General features: G+C 43.3%; 1 protein-coding gene across 4 annotated transcripts in view; it reads right to left on the reverse strand.

Moving 5' to 3' along the window:
* The window catches only part of ccar1 (cell division cycle and apoptosis regulator 1), a 39,068-nt gene extending 27,542 nt beyond the window's left edge, over positions 1-11,526 (reverse strand). Inside the window, exons 1-9 of one of the 4 annotated variants that reach the window (XM_063191462.1) lie at positions 11,447-11,526; positions 10,216-10,386; positions 9,639-9,820; positions 6,497-6,700; positions 5,412-5,444; positions 4,617-4,828; positions 3,852-3,981; positions 3,060-3,176; positions 335-530 (exon numbers count right to left, since the gene is read on the reverse strand). In XM_063191462.1, coding sequence (XP_063047532.1) covers positions 335-530; positions 3,060-3,176; positions 3,852-3,981; positions 4,617-4,828; positions 5,412-5,444; positions 6,497-6,700; positions 9,639-9,820; positions 10,216-10,339 — 1,198 coding nt within the window. In that variant the 5' untranslated portion in view covers positions 10,340-10,386; positions 11,447-11,526. Of the gene's footprint in view, positions 1-313; positions 531-3,059; positions 3,177-3,851; positions 3,982-4,616; positions 4,829-5,411; positions 5,445-6,496; positions 6,701-9,638; positions 9,821-10,215; positions 10,387-11,446 lie in introns of all 4 variants that reach the window. The other 3 variants (XM_063191460.1, XM_063191463.1, XM_063191461.1) reach the window with 3 other exon arrangements.
* Positions 11,527-12,038: the final 512 nt, after the last annotated feature.

Here is a 12,038-nt window from a genome sequence, read left to right on the forward strand (position 1 = left end):
AACGTTACGGCATTAGGTACTGGTGTGGTACCTTTGAGTGGAAAAAACAAACAAACAGACAAACAAACAAAAAAACAGCATTCTGTGTTACATCAAATCAAAGGTGTATATGTAAGCAGTACTAGCTGCGGTGGGTTTTAAAACCTACAGACTGTAGTAAATCAAGGCAAAAATGATTAGCTGGTTCTGGCATCATTGGGTAGAAGCTGGTGCAGTAGGGGGCTCCGGGTTCTGAGTAATCCATTTATTACATTATTCCACTGTCTAGACTATGGTATATACTACATAGTGTGATAACGGACGGCGGAGGTACCTTTGATGATTGTGCTGGTACCTTTGGGTGGGGGCTGGGGCAGGAGGGGCTGCGGGGGGTTCTGCAGCAGCGGGGCCAGCGAGGCGGCCGAGAGCTGCGCCTGCAGCAGGGAGGGCGGGGGGCCCTGGGTCGGTACGCTGAAGCTGGTGGGGGGAGGCACCGACTGCAGCATGGTGGGAGGGGGCGGCTTCATCATGCTGGGCCCCGGGGGCTGGCTCTGACGGGAGGAGAGGAGAGGAGAGGAGAGGAGAGGAAGAGAAGCAGATGTCAGTCGTCTCTCAGGGGAAATCAAGATTACCCACTGGACACCAAGGCGCTGTTAATGCTTTTGTGGCACTTTGTGTGAGTGTGGGTGTGTGTGCGTGCGCATGATTGGACTGAGGTGTTGTCTGTAGAATTTGTTGATCTGTATCAGTGATGGGGGAAATTCAGAAAGCTTCAGAAGCTACAATGCAAGACCCCGCTTACAAGCATGTGAATATTTTTGGAATTTGTTTGCATTTACAAGTAAGAAGTTTTACCTAGCTAAAACTGATATTTTAAAAATAAAAATAATTTGGGATTTTTGAAGACAGACGTGAAATGGACACATGCAAACAAGTAAAATACAATTTCTTACACCAATTACAAGCTTAGCTGTCCATAGTACACCGATTTGTGTTGATTCAACAAATATGTTGTCTAAACGCAATTAAAAATGCAAACAGCTAAAAAAAAGGTCAAAAACATCCATACACATGTAAAAGAGGCCCTAAAAGAAATGTAACCGATTAGATAGTGAATATTGATGATTAGTGATAGGCACAAGTTTGCAACGAGGTGGGAAGAGTGCAACTATTGAGATCCCCTGAAGTGCATGCACAGGTGAAAGCCAGGTGATCTGGACTACATGGCAATAGATCACAGCTTTAAACCCCAAGTCTCCATCACCCACTGCTTCCTAGTAACAATTCATACAGAAGCCATGTCATTCAGTCATATCCACCACCCAATGTTTACACCACGGTTTTTCGTCAATTTAATTTCTTGCAAGTTCCTCACTTGAGATGCAAGTTCCTCACTTGTGCACCGTGGCTCTGCTCTGTTTTCAAGTCTCCTTCAGGTGGAGTAGGTGCTATTAATGGGCCTGACCTTGCAGCGTTTGCACAGACCATAAAACAGCTCTCTGGAGGAAACGCTGATGGGGCAAACTGATGCTGCTGCTGCAGCCTGATTAGCCGGCCACTGGAGCTCCTATAAACAACCTCCACAGCCACTTTAGGACTGCACGCCTACTAAAGCCAGAACAAGACTTAAACACGGAACTTTGATTCACTAAACGACAAAAGCCTTGCAAATTCCTATTAAATTTAATCACATTTTCTGACAATGGACTAAGGTTACTAAGCCTTTGCCAGACAGTCAGCAGTAACTCTCTTGAGAACACAAGAGTAACTGCTAAAATGGTCCAAGTCCATTCCAGACAAGCAATGCCTCGTTTTTCAATGACTGCACTTACATACAAACAAAGTATTGCAGTTTCAAACAGAATATTGTCAGTATTCGATTCATAAACAAGTTCCGGGATATTATATTACATTTACTGTGCTCTGCAACAGGAATATTCCAGGAACATGGCCACATTTGAAATGAATACAGTGTTAAGTTACTATGACTTGTGTGCAAACCTAATACTGCCACCATTACGCTTAAAATCTGAATATTACTCGCAATGAACTGCAGCTAATGTTTTCTGTCTTCATTACTAACGAAAAGCTCATCTCCCAAACTTCTTCTTTCTTCTTTAGAGGCCTGGCCACTAAAAACGCAATGTAATTCTCAAACTTGATCCCAATTAATCATCACACTGTCAACATAAAAGTTTGCATAATCTTCTTAAATAAAATGGCGTCATAAACTTCCACCATGAAACCATGACCTGCTAAGGGATGGGAGAAAGTGTCTGTGAGTAGAGCACTGGTTTGCAATGCATTCACCAGAGAAAACAAATGGTTAGAAAGAAAGGATGGACAGAAAACGCAAGGGACCTTTGTACCCTGTTGAATAGACGCATTAAGGGGGAAAAGATGTCTACTTTGACACAGTAGCCCAAAAGGAAAATATAAAAGAAACAAACATTCTTTGTGTTTCATGAAGAGCAGACCGGTAATTTGAAGAAATTTCAATATTTTTTTGACCAATGAATGCAGAAACGATTGTGGAGCTGCTACTGAAAATATTCACTTAAAAAAACATCCAGTTTAAGTACAATATGACTGTACCATATAATAACGTTTAAGTAGCACTTAAGTCCAAGTTGTTATCTAATGACAGCTAGTCATACTTGGGATATTAGCCCATAGCCAGATTAAATGTGTGAAACACTGTTGAATGCATTAAGAGACAGAAAAAGGTACAACCTTCCATCCTCTCAAAACTCAAGATGAGAAAGGAAAGCTTGCTACAGAGAAAAAAAACCTTTATCATTAGAAAGTAATCTTATGGGAAAATTAATCTTTAGGGAAAAACAATTGTAAAAAACTACTTGGTTCCTCAAAAGAGGAAGCAGCGACACATTTGGGGAGTGAAAAAAAAGACGAGCAATTGTGACTTAAGCCTGTGTGTGCAAACAGAGAAGAGAGGTGAAGGATGTCAGGCAGGTCGAGAAGACGAGAGGAGAAAAGGAGGAGGAGGAAGAGAAGGTAAAAGAGGAGGATTGGGGTTGTAGTGGAGGGGTTGAGTGGCCCCAGGGAGGAGTATGGGTTACATTTTGTCTCGTGTCCACCGACGAATGGATATCAGGGTAGCGCACCAATCCACCGTCCTGCGGGTAAAAGCTGGACAGCTGTGGGGAAACCTGAGGTAAGGTCTGTGGAGCCTGGTGCTACATGGAAATCGAGAAGAGAGTTTTAAGTTAAAACAGCACAACACTACACACACAGCATGGGTACTTTCCAATATGCGGACTCCCAACCTTTTGTTCCCAAGCCTGTGCTTGCGGCCTCGCGTTTCACTGACGCTCCACCTCCGTGGAGAAAACAATAGTTTCCCCGCTGTCAGCTTAGCCATAACAACTTTTGTGGGACTATTCTTCATTCACCATCCCGATTGCAAATGAAAAAATGGAGGGCGCTGTGGCGCAGCGCGCTAAGCCCCCCACATTTGGGCTTTCATGCCCGCCCCATGGGGACCCCGGTTCGAATCCGGACGGGGTCATTTCCCAATCCTCCCCCATCTCTCTCTCCCACTCATTTCCTGTCAACATCTCATACTATCCTGTCAATAAAGGCATAAAAGCCCCTAAAAAATAAATATGACAAAAAAAAACAAATGAAAAAATGACATTATAGTCTTACTTTTGCAAGATATTGAAATACACTTCTGTCGTCAGTGACGTCATAACAAAGCCAGAAGCAGGCAAGGAAGCAATGGAGGACGGGAGTTAGGATATTAGAAAGAACCCTATGAGAGATGAGTTGGCCATGTTGACGTGGTTGGTTCTTGAGCCAAATTATAACAAGTAGCCTGGCCAGCCGCCTGAGGGCGAATAAATGCTTACCGACTGCTGGTTGGCCATCGTGGGTAAAGTCTGGATCCTTTGGGCGTTCCATTTAAAGGGCATGTTGGGATTGTAGACGGCCTCCACCAGAACACGATCTCCGACCTGTGGGGTCTTTCCCTTAACCGCACTGAAAGCAAAACCAGTTTTACAAGACTTATTCAACAAGCCTAACAAGAATGGGTTCCAGGGACATTTTAAACATTAATTCAACCTAATTAAAGGGGCATAAGGTAGGATGACGTAATTTGCGCGGTGCCCGTGGCATGCCTGTCTCAAAATCTACTCCGTAATGAAAAAATGCTGTTCAAATCAACTTGCTGTGAGAATGTTTTTCATCACGGAATGCCAGCAGTTGATACAAATCTGAATACGGTATGTAAAGCGATTTTTCGTATGAAAAGTGTTTCCCACAACACTCCTTTGGACCGCTCTGTCAAAAAGTTGCATTCAGGGTTTTTGTGACAGCAGACCGTGGAAGTGGTCGCGAGAATCATTGTTCTTTTAGTAATGATTCACATAATCATCGGCTGACTCGGGACAGTGATTAATTAAACCTTTAATCCTACCTGGAGCCCCTTCAAAAAGATTTTCATTTAATTAGCCAGAGTTTAGGGACATAGGAAATTGACAAATTATTCCAGATGCCAAAAAAAACCCTCAGTGGCACCAGCAAAGCATTCATACAGCATTCACGACAAGCAACTCTCAGCTAAACGAATCAAGAGAATTGCTGAGGCCCAAATCCCGACATGGTTGCCCAACCTGAGTTGAAAGAAGACATCCTCGTCCACAAAGCCAAAGGTGTCGTGCAGCTTGTTGACGACCCCGGTGAAGACGCGCTGCTTCTGCGGCTGGCTCTGCTGCTGGTGGCTGGAGCGTGGCGTGGGGTAGGAGACGGTGATCTGGGCCGTCTGCTGGGGGTTGGACAGGCTCAGGCTGGTAGGGAGGGCCACAGGGGGCTGCAGAATAAAGTCCTAACACAATTAAAATTCTAGTTTGGTTTTTTTTTGTCATTTGTGTTTAAAATGTACCCTGCCCATGCAAAAAAAGATCTTTTCATATTAAATAGGTATTACACTAAAATTTGATAATGACGTATGAAGAGTACATTTAAAAGTCATAATCAATACTTGATTGGTAGTGCTTAGTGTTCACAAAAAAGATAACATTCTTATCCATGGCTGAAGTGCCCATCCACAAATGTTATATGACCACCCACATTCTTCCTACTTCCTACTTTGAACTTGACACCTTGCAATTTCAAGACCAACTCCCTAAACATTATCCCATGGGTGCCACAGTATATGATAAGCGTTCATTGCTTGTGCACCTCCTCAGTCTACGGATTTTCTCCAAGAGCAACAGACATGATTAAAGTTACATTGAACTAAGATTTTGCATGAAGTCACACTAGGTCAAAAAAGAAGTACAATGTAGACTTGGAGTTATTTGCTTTAATGACTAAAAGCCTAAAAGCTTCCTGGACCTGCGCATACACTCTGAAAGGTTTTGTATTTACAAAGAGAGAGTGAAAGCAGATAGCATGTGTTGGTTTACCTGGGACATCAAGGCCTGTTGAGGTTGAGGGAGCTGCAAGAAAACACGAAGTGAAAGCATGTCAGCAGTTTGACCTCAGAAACATTCACAACAAAATATTTTATATACATTTTATAGTAGTACTGTGTCATCAACAGGATTGTTTTACATTAGAGGAAACATTGCCAAATGTAACACATTAAATCCAACAATTAAAACCCTCCTAATGCCACATAAATAATTTGCCAGCAATAGCACTACAGCCTAAAAACTTTAGGTGGAAACACATGCCGCTTAGTTGAGATAAAGCATATGGAAAATATGCAGAGCAGCCTGTTGCGTACTCTGGCCCGCAAAAAGGCCTGGAACAGGGCCCAGTCTGCAGTTTTTGCTGACACAATGCAATCTGTTTACTGGCCAACGGAGAAAGAGGAGAGCAAGCCTTGCCAGGCAACAGAGCTGCACAGGGCCTGGTTGGCACACTATTCAAGACACTACCTTCAGTACAATACAGTGTATTATCCTGACCACACATCACTTTACATCACACAATACTGCTGTTTTGCTATTCTATTCAGCTCAATTGCTTTGCTGTTTTAAATGTTTCCACATTCCCCAGTGCTCCAAAGATGGAATATTGTCTAGCTAACCAGCAGAGGCTGAAAGTAATAAAAACCAGCCAATCCTGGTAAGGACCAAATAACTGATAGATAAGCAAGTTCTTGAAATGAACTTAGATGCACTGAATAAACAAATGTCAGGTGTGCTTTTTCCCAAAATCAAGGGTCCATTTACCACAGTAGTGGAGACACTTCCTTCTGGTTAGAAATAAACTGTATCGAAAGTGTGTGCTATTGTATGAAACAAACTGTATCTGGGGTCATTGACAATTTTAGCGACAGAAGTCATGTGATGTGACCACAGCTATTGACAGGGTTACATATTAATTTGATGTAAACTAAACATGTTGTACAATTAATAATTCATTAATTTACATAATTTACATTAATTTAATTTACACCCGTGATATGTAATGTGTGTGTAACGTCTGCTTTAAAATACTATGTCAAAAGAGCCAGTGACAGTGTGTGCAGAGTTGATGGTACCTGGTGAGGGACATTGTAGAGGGTCTGCTGAGGAGAGGGCTGTGGTGGTGGCTGCTGCTGCTGTTGCTGCTGCTGCTGATGTTGATGATGTTGCTGCTGCTGTTGATGCTGTTGATGTTGCTGCTGCTGTTGATGCTGTTGATGCTGCTGCTGCTGCTGTTGCTGCTGCTGCTGATACTGCTGCAGCGCTGTATTGATCTGGGACTAAAATTGAACAGGAAAGAAGGAGTTTAAATGATGGGTATGTTTGTGCAGAAGGTTAGGGTTACATTAACCTGCTGTAGTGGACAGATGAGTCAAGAGCAGACAGGCCTGACGACAAGCAGTACTGACTGTGAAGGTTCTGTTTTGACCACATAAAGTTACTACTTTCAAAATCAGAAAATACAGTTACATAGAACATACATTCAGGGATTAACTGTGGTGTAAGTCGGCTTTAAATTTAGGCTTTGCAGTAGATCAACATTATAATGGCTGTCAACCTGTTGAAACAAAGATCAAAACCAGTCACAAAGGAGAATACCCAGTTCAAACATTGTGTAACCTTTTGATTCAACATTATACATGAATACTACACTGGATATTGCCACAAAGGCAGACATGGACAAGACTAAACTGCTCTGGCAAGCACAACACACTGGAAGACCACAATAATGACAGACACAGTCTACGCAAGTGGTCTTTCCAAACCAGTTGCAACAATACATCTTACAACCCTAAAGGAAAATTCCTGTTAAAGGAAAATCCAACATGCATTTGTATTGTAGGGCAGTAAAGCCCTCAGTACGCTTGCTGCGCGCCGCAAATTACACATGTCACAGCGAGCAACCGACTGCACATGCTTGCTTTAAAAGCAGTAGACCAACACGCAAAATATTGACGGTGTCATCCAGGGAGCAGAGAGAACAGCACTGCGAGCCGGAAAATGGGAACATAGACTGTTAACAAAACAAAATAATGCCATGTCCAGACCAAGAGCGAACTACGCTGCCTGGTAGCGTGGGTAGCAGAAGAAGTTTCGCCTTGAATTCGCTGTATTCGCTGCAGACGCAGCATTGACATGTTTGATTCAGCTAATCACATAACGGCTCTGGCTCGACAGCCTGGGACATTCGGAGATATGAACGTTCCGATTGGTTTTCTTTTCGCCGAACAGCGTCAGAGCGAATTCGCCTGCGATTAGATTTAGTTTAATCGTCAAAATTCGCTCTGGTCTGAGGGTGGGCGATACATATCGTCTGCGAAGTTATCGTGAATGTTGTTTTGACGATGAGTAATTTTGCAATATCGAGATATTTTTATGAAGTCGCTAAACTCAACAAAGCGCTGTGACAGGACTCCTCCAGACAGCGACGACAGCCAAGCCTTTGAGCCAATAGTAATGTTGTTGTGAACTGGAGAATAAGTCTGTGAACCAATGAGCAGACAGTGCTGAGGGGGGCGGGCTTCACAGCGTTTTTAGCAGACGGAGAGAAAGAGATCTCGTGTGTCACTCTCCAGCAGCGCTTCTGCTGCTGGGCAGTGAAGGACAGTTGCTGTTATCCAACTGGTGGATTTACATGAGGAATTCAACCATTAAACCAGAAATTGCATGATGCTGAGGGCGTTTTGGAACTATGTGCTTTAATCAGCAACTGTCTGTGATTATGGAAAGCCAAATAGTTAGGAAGAGAAATAGCTTTGTCTCTGGTCTGAGAAATCGCGTTAGCATGCTAGTTAGCGAACTAAGCTAAGCAATGTTGTTCTCTACAAATAGATTGGCTGTTATTCACTACTCAAACACCCACTTGCATGTATAGATATCATAACTGCTTAGGTGGACAAGTAATGTTAAGTTAGACTCGCGCAGTGAGTTAAATTACAATGTGTGAAATCCAACACATGCAATTTGCAGCTGCCATAGTTAGGTTCTGATTCCTATCTACAAATGCACTGTTTCCAGTCAAAAATGACTGTCGTCTAACAGAATCATTAGCAATACATCATAAAACTATTTTTTATTTACATGGATATGTTTTCATGACAAGTGATGAAGTATTAGGCTACTTTACAGTCCAGCATATGCATATTATTAAATTAAAAAAGTGAAAGCTCTTCAGCACAGCATTTTTTCCCAACTCTGTCCCTTCCCAGTTGAAACACAAATGCAGCACTACTACCTCCAGTGCAGAATTGAAATTAGTCTGGAATCATGCACAAATCATAGACAGCATACATGTGTAGCTTGCAATGTTCTGCTTTACTCACCCTTCCCTGCCATGCCAAATTCCCATATTACGGTACACATTGATCCCCCCCCGGAATTTTGGAAATTATCGTCAAATTATCGTTATCGTGAAAATTCTAAAAATTATCGAGATAACTTTTTTTGCCCATATCGCCCACCCCTACTCTGGTCGCGCAAGAAGCTTCCCTCCTGGCGAATTCGCTTTGGTAGCGCAGGTCGCGTGCCCTCCATAGAGAAATAATGACTTCCGTCGCTTCATTCGCTCCATTCGCTCCTGGTCTGTACACGGCATAAGGACTCCTCGGGCAGAGAGACTGCTGCTTCTACATTTGCATGCTCCTTTGTCAAAGTGCAACGGGGAAGTATGATCGCAAATCGAATGTTTCTAACTTCGGAAAAGCTCGAGACGGTCTTGAAAAGTTGCCGCCATCGTCGTGTACAGTCTTTCTTACGATCGTCCCCAGTGAGTTTGAAGATATCGCACCTAACGCACTTGTTTGGTTGCAGTATCTAAGGTGCGTAAAATTGACATGAATTTTAGTTAACGTGCTCATGCACGAATCGTGGCTGCGCACGCGTATCATACAGCAAGCATACCGCAGGCCTAATGGTTGGAGAGTTGCACTGTAGATCATAGGGTTGCAATTTCTATCCCTACCCTTACTAATCCCTTCCTCCCTCAGTAGTGTCAGAGGTGTAATTCAATTTATTGGACACTACAATAACTTTTGGGATGATATTTTAGATTATGTTAAAACGTGCATGTGTATTTTTTTTTTACATAAACAAGCCATGCCCCCATTAGAATGACCAAGATCTTGGAAAGGACTGTGTGAAAGGAAAGCTGGGAAAGCTACATGTTGAAATTGGCGGGAATTCTCCTTTCAGTGTGCAAGGCACTGTCGTGGGGCTCACCTGTTGGAGGGCAGCTGCGGCGGCTGCTGCGGCCTGCTGTTGGAGGGCAGCTGTCTGCTGGCTGAGCTGGTAGTTAGCAGCCGACTGGGTGTTGAGCTGGGAGGCGGCGGCCAGAGCCGACTGCTGCTGCGAGTACATGTTGGGGGTGGCGCCCAATAGGGACGACTGCTGAACACCTAGAGCTGAAATGCAAGAGGCAAGATTCTTTACCACTGGTCCCAAAGGGAATTGGTCTTGAGCAAACATCTGCCACATAACACACAACACAAACACACACCAACAAAATACAGAGCTTTAACAGTACAGACAAAGTCCATAAAGTGTAAGTACACGCCTAAAGTGCATAATACCGGAACCTCGGTTACCGGTCAGAGTTTAATGGGGTAAGAGGCAGTAGGATAAAATGAAATTTGTGCCTATTCACCAATTTATGCACCACACAACAACCATTTTAGAGGTCCATGTAGGCAACAGGCATGCATGTACACACATACACACTTTATACTACTGTTACATCATTACTAACGCAAAGTGTACATCAAATAAAGGGGCAAAGAAATGTGCAAAGATCACTCACAGTGTAAACTGCCAAGGTCCAGTGATTGTCCTGTATGTGTATGTCCCGTGTGCCCTGGTTGCGACACCGGGGGTGCGAACTGGGCTGCCCATGGAGGGTTCTTCTGTCCCCCGAATTGGGCCATGGGCAAACGGTCGTAGTTTCGCCTGGGATTTCAATATTGACGATCTCCTGTTAAAAGACGTCGATGAATTTGCATGCAACTGCAGCTGGGAAAAGCATCAACTTTACACTAAAGCGCTGACAGCGCCATTTTACGTCTGAGTGAATGACACTTGAAAACAACCCCATGCTCGGCCAAGCTCTCACACAGCCGCAATCCACACTTAGCTCTACTCTAGTTTGAATATAGGTTTAATACTGGTGGTGAAACAAATCTTCTCACTTTCATATTAACCAATTGTTCACTTGTGAACATTGTCAGCACAACGGTCATTGGACACGGCTCAAATGCAGCACCATTAGCCAAGTTGATGGGTAGTTCTTCTAGCTAACAGAATCATTTAGTAGTAGACTGCTATAGTCAACGCTAGCATTAGCTTTGAGAGGTTGCAATGAAGTTTACGGTACTGAAACCCTTCAAGCATGTCTGCTTTGCTATCGTTTGTCAACCACATTTCTATGAAGTGTTTTAAATAACAGGTACGTGTTGGTGTGAATAACTCATGCGTTGCGCGGTGTAGCAAGTGTTTCGTGCCAATATTAAGGGAGCTAAATAATAGCAAGCTAACTTCGTTTACCCCCTGGGAGACATTAGCTGCTTGAACTAGCCCAAAATGCTAGAAATAGTTCAGGCTAAAATGGACCGTAACGGAACTTCGCCGAATAGCATACACATTTGTATTGCCGATACTATACAATCACACGTGTGATTGAAGAGCAGTGTCGAAAACTAGCAAACGACAGTGAGTTTTATATAGCCACTCATTTGAGTCATTCATTACTGAACGAATGACAGATGTTTTGTTTTCATACCACGTTAGCTATACCTAGCTGATGGACACTAGCTAAAATAATCTGAGAAGCTAACTGCTGCCCTATGTATTTTGCATGCACTAGCTAGCCACTAAAATTAGCTATTTCTTGGGAGTAGCGTGGATGCCGGGAGAATTTTGCTAAGTAAAGAATACTGCAGCTAAACTACCCTTATATGTCGTGCATTCTATGGGTCATGTAAAAAGGAGCAGAATGCAATCATTTTGTGTTGATCTTTTCTCTTGTGTTGACTTACCACAGCTGTGCTTCGACCGGTGGAGACAAACCTGCGCTGCTCTGCAATCACACAACACGCATGCCTACTAGTCAACAGCGCGCATGCGGTCATCAGCTGGGAGACCCTCCTTTCCTAAATGTTGCCATTAGAGCCATGTTTTCATATTCTTCACCAGTCTGACATTTGTTGGAAATTTGTTGGATATCCCGTTACGACTCAGCACACAGTCAGATTAAATTAATCATTTCACGGCTGGACTGTATCTTTATTTTACACCGGCATTCAGATTGGCAGAGCCGTAAAGGCCTATAGAGACTCTATAAACTAGCCTAGCGAGCCAGACCCGTACAGCAAATTCAATTTGCGGTCGCTAGGGGCGTCTAGATTTCTAGGCTATCTATAAACGGCTCTGCAGATTGATTGGTGTCCTGAAGCTCCCTCAAGTGGGCTCATGAGTTAATGCAGTGCGCCTTCACTATAAACCAAAATTTGGACAAGGTTCATGCATTCATTAATGCGATAGTAGTATAGTTGTAGTTGGGGGACCATACACTCATATGGACTAGTACAATAGAGAACGGTTGAACGAACTGTCCAAAAATATGTTTAG

The sequence above is a fragment of the Engraulis encrasicolus genome, chromosome 24 (assembly GCF_034702125.1).
Source record: "Engraulis encrasicolus isolate BLACKSEA-1 chromosome 24, IST_EnEncr_1.0, whole genome shotgun sequence".
Taxonomy (NCBI): Eukaryota; Metazoa; Chordata; class Actinopteri; order Clupeiformes; family Engraulidae; genus Engraulis; species Engraulis encrasicolus.